The sequence below is a fragment of the Typopeltis vanoorti genome, chromosome 7 (assembly GCF_054136105.1).
Source record: "Typopeltis vanoorti isolate ZY-2024b chromosome 7, IOZ_Tvanoo_1.0, whole genome shotgun sequence".
In the NCBI taxonomy this organism is placed as follows: domain Eukaryota; kingdom Metazoa; phylum Arthropoda; class Arachnida; order Uropygi; family Thelyphonidae; genus Typopeltis; species Typopeltis vanoorti.
The window spans coordinates 28,814,231-28,829,859 of NC_143555.1; the positions used below are offsets into that span (position 1 = coordinate 28,814,231).

Here is a 15,629-nt window from a genome sequence, read left to right on the forward strand (position 1 = left end):
CCTGTACTTCCTTCAATTCTAACTGCTGACTTACAACTGAAATAAAGACTAAGTATTGCTTGATATAATGCTCCATTGACACCATATAACTGTAGCGTATTGAATAGCTTCTCTCTTGGCACCTTGTCATATGCCTTTTCCAGATGGACAAAACTTAAATACAGATCTGTTATATTCCCATGCTTTCTCAACTATTTGTCATAAAGTGAAGATCTCATCCTGACAGACTCTATTTGGCCTGAATCCAGCTTGTTCTTCACCAAGCTTTTCTTCCACAATCCTTCTCAACCGTTTCTCAATTATGCTTGCACAGATCTTGTCAGGAACACTCAGTAGGGAAATACCTCTCTAATTCTCACATTCAGTTTTATTTCCCTTTTTATAAATGGATACTATTAGAGCTCTACTCCAATCATTAGGAATTTGTCCCTTTGTCCAGGCTTTCTGAACTATGCAGTGCAGCCACTGTAAGACTTTTATACCACCATACCTCAGCATTTCTGATCGAATATCATCTACTCCTGCTGCCTTTCTGCATTTCAAGCCTTTGATGGCTTTTTTCTTCATGTATGGATATGTATTCCTGACTGCATGACTGATCAGTGTTTTTTACCACTGTGCTGTCATCACTGCTTGTTTCATTTAGCAGTTTTTAAAAGTAATTACTCCATACTTCAAGAATATCTTTTTCTCCTGTTTTGATGTCACCTTTATCATCTCTAATACTCTCTTCTTTTACAGCACTCTTTGCTCCATTTCTAAGTTTCTTCAACAACCTCCAGAATATTTTGCCAACTTCTTGATATTTATTTTCTGTGTTCTTGCCAAAGTCCTCCCATGACTTTTGTTTAGCTAGTTTTACATGGTGTTTAGCATTCTTGCATTTGTCTCTGTATGCTTTAAGAGCACAAGCTGACTTATTTGCCAGGAACTTTTGATATGCTTTCTTCTTTTCCTGCACTTCCTCCTTAAGTTTTTTTCTATCCTTGCAGACAAATTCACCACATGCTGCTCTAACTGAATCAATCAGGGTTTCTTCAAGGCTTGCCACTGAATCTCCAAGGTTTGATTCCTGTTCTCAAACTCTTTAATTTTTTCTTCAATAACCTTTGTGTAATTTAGTCTACAGTTCACATCTGAGAGCTGCTCGACATTTATTCACTTTAAAACTTTCTTACATGTTATTTCATTACGAAATTCAATTTTATCCTGCTCAAGACTAAATAGTGATTGCTTCCAATTTTAAATCCTCTGTACACTCTGGTGTCCTGCACCAGGGAGAAAACATCACTATCAACAATAACATAGTCAATGAGACTTTTCTTATTCCTTGCCTCTTCTCTCCATGTGAATTTGTGCACAATTTTATGTTGGAACATGGTGTTAGTAATAACCAGTGAATATCCTGAGTAGAAATCCAACAGGTATTTCCCATTATTATTGGCTTTGCTCATTTCTCCAAATTTTCCCAAAATATTTTTGTATGTCTGACAATCATTTCCTACTCTGCTATTTAGATCCCCAACAAGGATCAACTTTTCCTTTTTCATTGTGTCAGTTGCTTTTTCTAAAGCATCAAAAAATTCCTCCACTTCTACCTTAGTAGAACCTTCTGTGGGACCATAGGCACAAATAAGTCTCATTGTTCAATTCCCCATTCTGATATTTGCCCCACATCACTCTACTTGTGAATGCCTACCATTCGAGAAGATTTGCCTTGTAGTTTGTGTTGAATACTATGACTACTCCTTCTTTTCCTTGATTGTCATTTCATGAATATAACATATTGTATTTATTGTTCAGAAAGATCTCACCAGTTTTTCTGTTTTTTGTTTCAGGCACCCCTTTTATGTCGATCTGGTACTTTTCTAATTCATCAGCTAGCTCCAGTTCTTTGCCATTCAGGCTTCTTATGTTGATAGTACCGATCTTTAACTCTGGTGATGCTGAGTTGGGGTGTGCTTTCAGATTTTTATAGCCATTATTTATAAATGTGTTGCTAATAATCTTTAGCTCTTGTTTAAGAGTTTGTTGATTAGAACAAATTGTTATAACTCTGTGTTTAAGAGTGTTAATGACTCCAAATTTTTGCGATGGGTGATGATATGAGTTAGCATGCATCTATATTGGACAGTATGTGTCGGTTTGCAGTAAACGATGAAGGATAGAATGCCCAAGGGAAGACGTGACCAGTGCATCCAGGAATGTGAGCGAATTCTGATTTTCAATTTCGATAGTAAATTGTATGCGTTCATTTTGTTTGTTCAGGTGACTAAGGAATGTGTTTAATGTTTCTTGACCGTGTGACCAGATAACGAAAACATTATCAACTTATCTAAGCCACACTGTAGGTTTTAGAGTAAAGGAATCAAGAGCACTTGCTCAAAAGCTTCCATATAAAAGTTAGCAATTGGGGGTGGTGCGTGCATGGCCGTACCTTCTTTTTGTAGGTAAAATTTATTTTGCCACATGAAGTGACCAGAATGTAGTACGTGGATAAAAAAGGGCCATAATGTCGGGCTGAAATTTGTTCTGTAGGAGAAGAATTGTCTCAATCAGTGACATAATTCTTCTCCTATAGAACAAATTACCTTATATTGGCGAAACTGGAAGTACAATCCCTATATGTTAAAAATAAAAAGACACATTTTTCACCAGGAGTCAGGCCAATAATTGTTGTAATGGTTGGTCAGTAACTTTAGCAAACCATGTAGATTGTAGTGCAGCTTGTTTCTCTGTATATATATGTATGCTCCAGATGATGACCTTGATATGAAAGTTGAAACGTCGAGTGTTCATTTTAATTTATATTATTAAACTAAAGTTTTGCTCTAACATGGTAGTTGTCTCCATAATGTAATGGTTGGATAACAATAGGCAGACTACAAAAAATATGGAGCAATAAAAGATTAAGCAAAAAACAATGATATTTCCCATAGTACTCTATGGCTCAGAATGTTGGATTTTAAGGGGGGGGGGGAAGAAATGGATAAACTCGATGCTTTTGAAATGAAAAGCCTGAGAAAAATCAATAGAACAAACTGGACAGAAAGAAAAACAAATGAAAAAGTCAGAGACGAACTTAACTTTAAAGATAAGATAATTACAGTACTAAAAAAAAAGCCAACCACACTGGTTTGGACATGTTTCAAGAATGAACCCAGAAAGACTGCCAAACATATTATTAAATAACAGAATTGAAGGACAGCCCAGCAGATGAAGACCAAGAAAGAGATTGATTGACAGCATCAAAGAAAGTATCCACTTAAACTCTGTAATAGAACTTCATAAAAAGACAGCCGACAGAAAGAAATGGCAAAAATTCGTCTTTGAAGAACTCAACCTGCCATGAACAGATGAGAAGAATTTAAACAATCTTGAAATTATCACTGAAAAAAAAAAAACAAGGTATAGGCTGATTTGTGTTTGGTATTTGTGGTACATGCAGACAGTATTATGCTTCTTAATCAAATTTTTAAATACTTTTCTGATCATTATTAACATTAGTTAGTTATTTCTTTAATTACAAGCTTATTTAATTTCTTAGAGCAGTTATTAGAACTTCATCGTGGACAAGGCATGGAAATTTATTGGAGAGATAACTATATATGTCCATCAGAAGAAGATTATAAGCATATGGTTAAAAGAAGTAAGTCCTTGTTTTATATAATTGAACTTTGTTTCTCAGTAGCTAGCATTTCATTAGAGATTTTATTGATTGTTAATAATTACATAAAGTAATCACCTAATGCAATATTATAAAAATAAGAAACAGACCTATAAATGCTCAAGTTGCATCCTTCTGATAATTTGTATGGATAAAGATACCAAACTGAGGTTAAGCATGCAGGTGATAAACATTTTTTAAATTTTGTAATTTCATCATGATATTTTTATTCTCCTACTGATATGAAGGCGATTCCAAAAATTCTTAACTTGTTCATTTGAGCCAAATAATATATAAATTGTAATGCTTAAGTGATTTTTTAAAGAAATGGACAACCACAGTTTAATTCCAAGTTCACAACTTTATTTCTACCTTTTTAAGTCTTCGATTTCTATGATTCATGGTATCAGAATAGTTTTCTGATTTACGAGTTTAGCTATATAACCACCAGCAAACTGTTCCCATACCAATACAGGTATAGGAACAGGTATGTTTAAAGGATGTTCCTTTAAACTTCTAATTTTTGTTGAATCTCCATATGTTGAAGATACAGAAAAAATCAGTTCTCTTTGTGCTCTCTATTGATTGGCTAGTAATGCTCAACATCATTTTTGCATATGCTCGGAAATGCAGTAGAGTAACTTCTTTTGGTGGCTTTACTTTCGCTGCTGATTGCTTACCTGTTCTTGCATTATGGGCTGATATTTCAGTTTCATTTCCTTTTACAGATTCATTATCACTATGCTTGCATTTTTGTATGATTAATCATAGATATGTACTTCCCTTTTTCCTGTCACCGAGATATTTTGTACTTTTTTTTTTTTTTTTTTTTAATATTTTAAGACAGATTTTAATACTCCATAATATAAAAAACTTAAGACTGCATAATATAAACCAAAATAAAAACACCAAAAAAAAAGGAGGAAAAAAGCACCTATAGCAAATGCAACAAAGTCTTTGTATAAAGTGATGCATGATAAGGGGAAGCTTTTTCCATTTCATTGTGTTTGTTATGATGTATGTAAAAGGAATTTTTCTTTGTCCAGTCATATTGGCCAAATACTGAAGCAAAAATAAATATTCACTGCATTCTTACTTTGTATACTATTGTATCCTGAATTAATATGAAAATATATCAACAATAACATAGTCAATTAGGCTTTTCTTATTTCTTGTCTTCTTTCCATGTGAGCTAGTGCACATCTTTTTATTGAACATGTGTTTGTAATGACTAGTCTATATCCTGAGCAGAATCTAGCAGGTACTTACCTTTATTATTAGTTTTGTCCTTTCCTCCAGATTTTTCCAAAATTTCTATGTCTGGTGGGATTAATCTCCTATTCTGCTGTTTAAATCTCCAACAAGGACCACTTTTTTTTTATTCATTGTCAGCTGCTTACTCTAATGACTCAAAATTCCCACTTCTTCCTTAGGAGAACCTTCTGTTGGACCATAGGAACAAAAAAAAAAAAAAAGTTTCATTGTTCATTTCTCTTTTTTGAAGTTTTTGTCTCGCATAATTATTTGAAAGTTTCCAATCAGAAAATGTATCTTAATGTGTGGTGTTTGAATGCTATCGCTACTCAAGATTTATAACACCTTTTGCTTATTTTCTAAAGGAGCACCCATAGTATTAAACCATTGGCTTTTTTACTGGTTAAAATTAAAATATGAATGGTGTATGTTCAAACATATATTAAAAATGGAAAAGAAATGATATTTAAAAAAAAGTAATTTTTGACATACCTTTGACGGATCCTTGTATTTACCCTAAAATTTTTGATACAACAACATGGGGAAATTTAATATCAATATGAACAGAACTCTCAAAATGAATAATAAGCTATAAGAGGAGTTTCTGAAATCATGTAGGGGGGTGGTAGACAGTTAGGGAATTCCAGTCATACTTTGTGGGTAGGGTTTCTGAAGTTGTTTTGCATGTCAACTATGAATGGCTTTCTCAATTTGTGGAGTGTGATTCTGTTCAAGCATGTGAATCACGATTTCAGTTTTTTCTGGTATTTAATTTTTTATTCTTGTTTTGGTTTTTGTTCTTCTCTTTACTTAGATAGTCCAGAATGGGTATGTTACAATTGCGAAAGTGTACTTGTAGCTTCAATCATAGCGATCCGATCGTCAAGCTTGTGTAAGTAACTTTGCAATCATGTTGACAAGGAAATTTATATACCACATTGTAGTATTCCAATATTTTTTTGTGTGAGTAAAGTTTGGTGAGTTTTAAGAAGGTGATCAATTTATGATTGGTAGTGAAAACTAATGTATATTCATCATCATCACGAACCATGGGCTCACTGCCTGTTGATGTCCGATGCCTGCTTCACTATCTTCTTCCACCTTTCTTTGTCCAGTGCACAGTGTCACAGTTTTTGTACACCCATTCCGCACCAGTCTTTTATATCATGTATCCATTCTCTTTATGGTCTACCTCTTCTGCTTAAACCATCCAAAATACCAAACATCATTTTTTATGTTTATAAATGTCTTTATCTTCCGGTCCTCACTCATTCTACAGATGTGTCCAAATAATTACAGCTTCTGTTTTATAATCTTCTGCATTAGATTTTGTTTTGGTTGTATCTTCTGATAGAGCTCTTCATTGGTGATTTTCTGTACCCATCCTATTCTTAGAATCTTCCTGTAACAAGTCTTTCAAATGCCAAAATTCTTTTTCTTGATTCTTCATTTATCACCCACGTTTCAGATCCATACAGTACACCGCTGAAGATGCATGTTTCTAGTACTCTTAGCTTTGTTTGCAGGCTGATCACTTTACTTTTCCAGATGTTATCCATGGCCTTCAGATTTGTTCTTTCCTTTGCAATCCTGATCTTTATTTCTTTTTTACAGTCCAAGTCATATGTCAGTTTACTTCCCAAATATGTGAATTGTTCTACATTTTCTATATCAGTTCCATCCACTTGGATCTTTTGTTGCATGTTCTTCTCACCAAATGCCATTGTCTTTGTTTTTTCCAAGTTCATAACAAGTCCAAATCTCTTCCTTTCCTCATTTAACAGTTTCAGTGTTTTTTGTAGTTCTCTTTCGTCTTCTTCAATAATAACAATGTCATCTGCAAATCTCAGATTGTTAATTCTCATTCCGTGCAGAGATATTCCTTTGGCATCGTCCTTCAGTTTGTCCATTGCTCTTTCTAAATGTGCGATGAAAATGCCTATTCTAACTGCTGCAACTGCATTCTGATAAACATCTTTTAATATAGCTATTAGTTTTTTTATCAGTTCCATAGGATTCCAGAACTGCTAATGTCACTTTCTGGTCAATACTGTCAAATGCTTTATGAAAATCAACAAAGCAAGTATATATGTTTTTTTTTTTCTCCTAGCTTTCTCTGCTATTAACCTCATTGTCAAAATCTGTTGAATTGTAGTTCTATCCTTCCTAAATCCTGCTTGCTCATCTGCATGGTATGCTTCCAATTGTGTTCTCAGTCTTTCTGTCAATGTGATCATCATCACTTTACCAAGGTGACTTATCAAGGCAATTGTTCTATAATTTTTACATTCTAGCTTATTTCCTTTCTTGTATAATGTTACTAATATTGATTTCACCACCCACTCCTCTGGCATTTTCCCTTCTTTCCATACCATATTACATAGTTGGTGCATTTCTGTAACCATTCTTTCACCACCATATTTAATCATTTCTCCATTAATGTTATCGTTACCAGGACTCTTGTTGTGTTTTAGCCGTCCCATTGCTTTTTCTACCTCTCCTCTTAAAATGACCATATCATGCTCATTACCTGGTGGTGATATCTGCTTCAAATCTTTAGTCAGTTTCCCAACGTTATATGAATCTAGTTTTCAGATAGCGTTGGGTAGTAAATTTCAAATTTATATTCAGTATGTTTAAGTATGTATTATGGATGTATGACGGTTTTGTAATTTTATCTTTTTGTAAATTTTTCTTTGATTATAGGACTGGTCAAATGAATTTTTGGCTGTTTTAGCATAATTTATTAATTGCATAATCATTTTGGTTTTTGAAACTGTTAATTTTTTAATCTCTTTAATAAGATAACTTGTGGTTGAAGATGGGGTGCTTAAGGGTCAAAGCTGTATAACTGAGAGGAGACCTCCACATAGCCTTTAAAGGAATGCGGAGAACTGACCAGGGCTTCTGACCTAATGTCCAATCCTCACCTTCTCGTGGTGCACCCTGTTGGGTATCTACTTTGATACTGAACGAACGAGAATGTGCTGGCAATTTGGGATTTAGCCGACCAAATTGTATTCTTATTGGTTAAACCAAAATAAAAAATGATGGTACAACATGACAAAATTTCATGCCGGCTGGGGCGTCGCCCGGTTAAACAAGGCCCCCGTTGTTTTCGCCAGGAAACCAGGGCGAACAGCGAAAAGTCAGCTACTGGAACAAATCTGAAAACAAACCCCAACTCAACATCACCAGAGTTAAAGATCGGTACTATCAACGTAAGAAGCCTGAATGGCAAAGAAATGGAGCTAGCTGAGGAATTAGATAAGTACCAGATAGACATAATAGGGGTGACTGAAACAAAAAAGACCAAAACTGGTGAGATCTTTCTGAGCAATAAATACAAAATGTTATATTCAGGCAATGACAATCAAGGAAAAGAAGGAGTAGCCATAGTATTCAACACAAAATACGAGGCTAATCTTCTTGAATGGCAGTCAGTCTCAAGTAGAGTAATGTGGGCAAATATGAGAATGGGGAACTGGACAATGAGACTTATTTGTGCCTATGGTCCCACAGAAGGTTCTACTAAGGTAGAAGTGGAGGAATTTTTTTGAGGCTTTAGAAAAAGCAACTGACACAATGAAAAAGGAAAAGTTGGTCCTTGTTGGGGATCTAAATAGTAGAGTAGGAAATGATTGTGAGACATACAAAAATATTTTGGGAAAATTTGGAGAAAAGAGCAAATCTAATAATAATGGCAAATATCTGTTGGATTTCTGCTCAGGACATGGACTGGTTATTACTAACACCATGTTCCAACATAAAAATGTGCACAAATTCACATGGAGAGAAGAGGCTAGGAATAAGAAAAGTCTCATTGACTATGTTATTGTTGATAGTGATGTTTTCTCCCTGGTGCAGGACACCAGAGTGTACAGAGGATTTGAAATTGGAAGTGATCACTATTTAGTCTTGAGCAGGATAAAATTGAATTTCATATTGAAAAGAATAACATGTAAGAAAGTTTTAAAGCGAATAAAAGTTGAGCAGCTCTTAGATGTGAACTGTAGACTAAAATACAGAAATATTATTGAAAAGAAAATGAAAGAGTTTGAGAACAGGAATCAAACCTTGGAGATTCACTGGCAAACTCTAAAGGAAACATTGATTGATTCTGCCAGAGAGGCATGTGGTGAGGTTGTGTGCAAGGATAAAAAAATCAGAACTCCCTGGTGGACACAGGAAGTTAAAGAGGCAGTGAAGGAAAAGAAGAAAGCATATCAAAAGTTCCTGGCAAATAAGTAAGCTTTTACTCTTACAGAATACAGAGACAAATGTAAGAAAGCGAAACAGTGTGTAAAACTAGCTAAACAAAAGTCATGGGAGGACTTTGGCAAGAATATAGAAAATAAATATCAAGAAGGTGGCAAAATATTCTGGAGGTTGTTGAAGAAGCTTAGGAATGGAGGAAAGAGTGCTGTAAAAGGAATTAGAGATGGTAAAGGTGAAATGAAAACAGGAGAAAAAGATATCCTTGAAGTATGGAGTAATTACTTTGAAAAACTGCTAAATGAAACAAGCAGTGATGACAGCACATTGATAAAAAACACTGACCAGGCATGCAGTCAGGAATACATATCCATACTTGAAGTAGAAAAAGCCATCAAAGGCTTGAAATGTGGAAAGGCAGCAGGAGTAGATGATATTCGACCAGAAATGCTGAAGTATGGTGGTATAAGAGTCTTACAGTGGCTGCACTGCATAGTTCAGAAAGCCTGGACAGAGGGACGAATTCCCGATGATTGGAGTAGAGCTCTCATAGTACCCATATATAAAAAGGGAAATAAAACTGAATGTGAGAATTACAGAGGTATTTCTCTACTGAGTGTTCCTGGCAAGATCTATGCAAGTATAATTGAGAAACGGTTGAGAAGAATTGTGGAAGAAAAGCTTGGTGAAGAACAAGCTGGATTCAGGCCAAATAGAGGCTGTCAGGATCAGATCTTCACTTTACGACAAATAGTCGAGAAAGCATGGGAATATAACAAAGATCTGTATTTAAGTTTTGTCGATTTGGAAAAGGCATATGACAAGGTGCCAAGAGAGAAGCTATTCAATACGCTGCAGTTATATGGTGTCAATGGGGCATTATATCAAGCAATACTTAGTCTTTATTTGAGTTGTGAGTCAGCAGTTAGAATTGAAGGAAGTACAGGAAGATGGTTTAATGTTAAATCTGGTGTGAGACAAGGATGTACATTATCCCCTCTGTTATTCATTATCTATATGTATCACATTATGAAGGAATGTGGTATTAAACCTGATATCAAAATTGGAGATGTTAATGTCAGCTCTTTGCTTTATGCGGATGATGTTATACTTCTAAATAAATCCGCTACAAGTCTGCAAGATTCTCTGACTAAATTGAATAGCTGTTGTAATAGATATGGTATGAAGGTCAGCAATAAAAAGACAAAGACAATGAAAATAGGCAGAATCATTGAAAATGTCAACTGTGTTGTGAATGGAGAACCTGTGGAACAAGTAAAACATTTCAGCTACTTAGGCACAATTTTTACTGAAGATGGTAAACTAAATATAGAAATAGACAACAGAATCAGCAAAGCTGGTATCGTGGGAAGTCAATTGAATAAATTCATATGGAATAAGAAAGAAATTAGTCGGAACACTAAATTAGCTGTATACAAGACTGTGTTCAAACCAATTTTAACTTATGGATCTGAGAGCTGGGTCAGAAGTAAAACACTTGACCAAAGACTAGAGACCGCAGATATGAGAGTCCTGAGAAAGATTAGAGGCGTGAACAGATGGCATCAATGGCAATATCATATTTAAAATGAGGATATTAGGAAAGAACTTGACATTGTCAGCATCCAAGAATGTGTTAGCAGAGCTAATCTCAGATGGTATGGTCACTTAAATAGAATGGGAGAGGAAAGATTAGCAAAACAAGTGTTCTCTGCCAGGTTGGCAGGAAAACGACCCAGAGGAAGACCAAGATATATGTGGATTGATACGGTACAAAGTGCTTTAGACGATAGAAATATAAGATCTGATAATGTTGGAGTCTTGACAAGTAACAGACTGATTTGGAGGAAAATTGTAGATAGGAAGTTAATAATGATGTAATTTTTTCATGTAGTACTGTCATATCCTGTACACCCCTTGAGGGTACATGGCAGGAATTTGATGATGATGCTGATGATGATGGTGGTTGAAGATTTGTACATGTTTATAAATTGTGAAAGAATAACCAATTTTTTAATGGAATAGGGATGATAAGAATTAGTGCAGGCATTTACTGATGTGTGTAGGTTTATGGAATATTTTTTTATGGCTTTTAGGAAATTTACTGATTTTTCATGTTCTAATTCTATAGTGCACTTTGGTCTCTTACTAAAGTCGTTGAGTGAAGCTTGTAAATACATCATCCACATATCAACCATAAAATGTGATACTGGGGGGAAGGGGGGGTAATAAATTTAGACTCCAGATGTGAGAAAAATAGTTGGCCAATTGTCCACTAATATTTTGGCCCATTGGGAGTCCAAAAATTTGGCTATCATTTGGATATCATAGTTTAAATTTAAAGAAATTTGCTAAGTTTATTAATTTTATAAGGGTTAAGATATCATTGGTGGTTAATTTTGTACATGATTCCAAAGTATGGTCTTCTTGAAGTAAGGTGTGAACTATATCTAATGATCTGGGGATATCAATGTTGGTATATAGCACAGTTGCATCAAGTGAAGTTAGGACATCTTTTTGGGTTAAAGTAAGGTTTGATATTTTTTGGAATGGGTCATCGGTATTTTTAATCATAAATTGAGATGTGGTTAAGAATGGTGTAAGTAATTTTACTACAAATTTGGATAAAGGTAATGTACTGTTTTTTTTTATGAAATTAGCAAACATACTGGGTAACCTACTTCGTGAATTTTGACTTGTCTGAATATCTATGGAGCCCGAGTAGTCCGGGGTACTGTTTTTTCATTATTGTTTCATCTATCTTATTTTGATTTTTTAAATCATGTAATACATTATCAATCTGTTGGAAGTTTTTCCACTTGGTTATACTATAAATTAAAGATACCAAGAAATTATATACTTGGTTTTATCCTTTATCCATATAAACAAACAAATTTTGCTCGCCTGAAGTATTTTCAGGACTGTGGCAACTATGTATGAGTTGCCCCAGTCCTGAAAATACTTCAGGTGCAAACTTTGTTTACATTAACAATCTGTTTTATGAGGTTAGGAGTAGGGTTGTTTGGAATTTTCTGGTATGTGTTTTGATCATTAAAAATTTCTGCTATTTTATTATGATAATCAGATTTATTTATTATGACCACTGTCACCTTTATCTGCTTTAGTGATCATGATGTGTCGGTTCTTTTTTAGTGATATCAAAGTTTTCTGTAGGTTGGGAGTAATGTTAGACTGTATTTTTATTTTACTTTTGATCATGTTATTTATTTTGTGAAATGTTGCTTCTTTATTGGGTTCTGTTTCTAGTTTTGCCCGAGTTTCATTGAGGAGAGAGGACTTGAAAGTATTATATATGTTAAAGGTAGCGAAAGAAAAGAGTGACGGAGTTAGAATGGTGAGTCTATTGCCGCGGTATGACAGAGAGGAGTTTAGAAGGAGGGCCATAATCCCAAATAACATTATGCGCAGGTTATGCAGACAGTGTGGTGTGGAATGAGTTTGATGGGTGAAAGGACTTATACAAGATGGATGGCCTGCATTTGAATGGATTTGGTGTGCAGAGACTGGAAAAACTGTTGCTGAATGAAGTGAAAATGGATGTGCAGAACCAGGGGAAACTAGAACTACCAAGGGGGGGGGTGGATATGCGGACATCAGTGAGACAGTTGAGTGTAAGAATGTATATAATGTACCCGAGCCAGTACTAAGGACAAAAAATGGGAATGGGATATTTAGAATAATGCATCAAGATAGGGATGGGACAAAGGGATCACTGCATTTCATGTATACTAATGCCAGGAGTATTAGGAACAAGAAGGAAGAATTTTTGGCCTTGATTGGCTCTTCCTGGCCACAGGTTATTGGCATTAGTGAAACATGGCTGATGGAAGATGATATAGTTAGTGGGATAGGATGTGTAGGTTATAGTGTGTTTAGGAGGGACAGAGAGAATAAAATGGGGGGGGGGTGTTATTGATGATAGCTGATGAACTGCAGCCAAGGAGAATTGAAGTTGTATCGCAGGATAGTGAAAAGAACTCATTTGAGGCGTTTGAGATTGACACTGGCAGAATAAAATATACAGTTGGGTGCTGCTACAGACCAGGTGATGGAATAGATGGTGGAGAGTATGCATAAACAAATTGATGAAATGAGTGGAAGGAGGGTAATTATTATAGGGGATTTCAACTATGGTGACATTGATTGGAGGGAGGAGAGGACACATGTGAGGAAGGAAATGAATTTTATTCAATTATTAAGGGATAACTATCTGAGACAGCATGTAATTGAAAATACTAGGGGTGTGAGAGTGCTTGACCTGGTAATAGCATCACAGAATTTGACTGTAATGAATATGACCATGTTGCCACCTATTGGTGAGAGTGATCATAAGGTCTTGACCTGGGAGGTGGCTGAAGGTATGGAATTTTCGATTAAGACAGGGTATATGTGGGATTACCATGCTGACAAGTATGACAAGCTTAGGAGATTGCTTGGATCAGTGCCATGGCATGTACAACTGCAAGGGCTGGATATTGATAGCACATGGGAAGTGGTCAAGGAGCATTTATAGGAGGTTATGGCTGATTGTATACCTAGGGTCTGAATAGTAAAACAAGTAGGGATTAAATGGATGAATAACACCATTAAGCTTGAGCTGCAAAAAAAGAAACAACTGTGGAGGGAATTTAAAGAAAGGGGTGACCTGCAGGCACAAGAACGGTATAAAGTGCAGGCTAGAAGGATAACGAGTGTGGTAAAAAAAGCAAAAGCAGATTATGAAAGGAAACTAGCTATGCAAGCTAAAGAGAATCCCAAACAGTTCTTTCATTATGCTGCAAGCAAGAAAAAAAACTGTACACGGCAAAATGATTTTAAGGAATGACGATGGTAAGGAGGTCACTGAATCAGTTGATATAGTGGAGTTACTGAGCAAGCACTTTGCAAAAGTATATCATCCAGGTGGTGACATTGAAAAAATGAAGGAACCATTAGTTTATAAGGGAATGGTGATGAATGAAGCGGAGGTGAATAGTCTATTACAGAACCTTAATATGAATACATGTGTGAGATTGGATGGTATACCGGCACGGGTTTTGCATGAAGCGGCTAAGGAATTATCAGTGCCCTTGACCATGTTGTTTAATCTGAGTCTCGGGTCTGGTTTAGTCCTGATGATGTGGAAAGAGGGGAAAACAGTTTCACTGCATAAAGGAGGATCTAAGACTACGGTTGCAAATTACCGACCGATCAGCATATCAGGAGTCATTGTCAAGGTCAAGGGAAAAATACAGGAATGGATTGATGAAAATGAGATACTGTACGGGGGGCAGCATGGCTTTGTGAAGGGTAGATCATGCTTCAGTAACTTGCTCAAGAGGGTTGGTGAGATGGATAGGTGGGTGGTTGATGGAGAGATATCAAAGAGTAGTTTATTCAGGAGTAGAGTCCAAAAGACGGCCTGTGACTAGTAGTGTGCCACAGGGTTCTGTTCTTGGACCACTGCTGTTTAATTTGTTCATTAACGATATAGGGAAGGATCTAAGAGGAACAGTTCATTTGTTCGCTGATGATGCAAAGTTGGATAGGGCGATAGTGAATGTAGAAGATGTCAAAATCTTGCAGGACGACTTCGATAGATTGGAGTTCTGGGCTAAGGAGAATGGATGTCAATTTTATGTGACAAAATGTAAGGTGAAAAGATTAGGGGTGAAAAGATTAGCAGCACTATACCACATTAGTGGAACTGTACTCCAGGAAATTGATGAGGCCAGGGACTTGGGAGTATTGGTGGATAGGGAGATGAAGTTTAGGGGGCACATTGTAAAAAGTAGCTAAATCAGCTCATCAACTCACTTGGTTGTTGAAAATACCTTGACGAGCAGAGACAAGCAAATTATTGTACTTCTGTACTGAGCCTTGATAAGACCTCATCTCGACTACTGTGTCCAGATTTGGTCACCTAGGTTCCTTCTTCATGGGGAGGAGGTGGAGAGGATCCAGAGGCGAGTGACTAAGATGATAGCGGGTCTATGGAATGAACCATATGAGAACAGGTTGAAGATTTGTGGGTTGCAGAAATTAGTTGATAGGCGGAAAAGGGGAGATATGATTGAGACATTCAAATTGCTAAAGGGTTTCTATAGGATTAATTCAGAGGATATTTTTGAGATCGGGACTGGTGGTGGGAGAACTAGGGGACAGTTATGGAAGCTGGGCAAGAGTGTGGTTAGCAGGGGCATTAGAGCTGGGTTCTCTACTTTTAGAGTGGTAAATGAGTGGAATAAGCTGCCAGAGTCTGTTGTGGGTGCTATGACGGTGAATGAGTTCAAGGCAAGGTATGATAGATACTGTGAGAATGTCGTATAGTTGTGTGAACATGATGTTTAGGGCCTTCCTCGATGAGTCTAAGGACTCCCTGGAGTCGCCCGTAATAATAATATCTTTGCTTGGTATGTATCTTGGGGATATTGCAAAATTTAAACCTTTATTTAAAATGGTGATTTCATCAGGAAAGGGGTTATAGTTTGAT

At 36.0% G+C, this 15,629-nt stretch overlaps 1 protein-coding gene across 1 annotated transcript in view; it reads left to right on the forward strand.

The window, feature by feature from the left end:
• qm (geranylgeranyl pyrophosphate synthase quemao) overlaps positions 1-15,629 on the forward strand; it is a 196,138-nt gene that overhangs the window by 85,395 nt on the left and 95,114 nt on the right. The window contains exon 6 of the mRNA XM_090395756.1: positions 3,548-3,649. Within this exon, the coding sequence (XP_090251882.1) occupies positions 3,548-3,649 (102 nt within the window). The remainder of the gene's footprint in view (positions 1-3,547; positions 3,650-15,629) is intronic.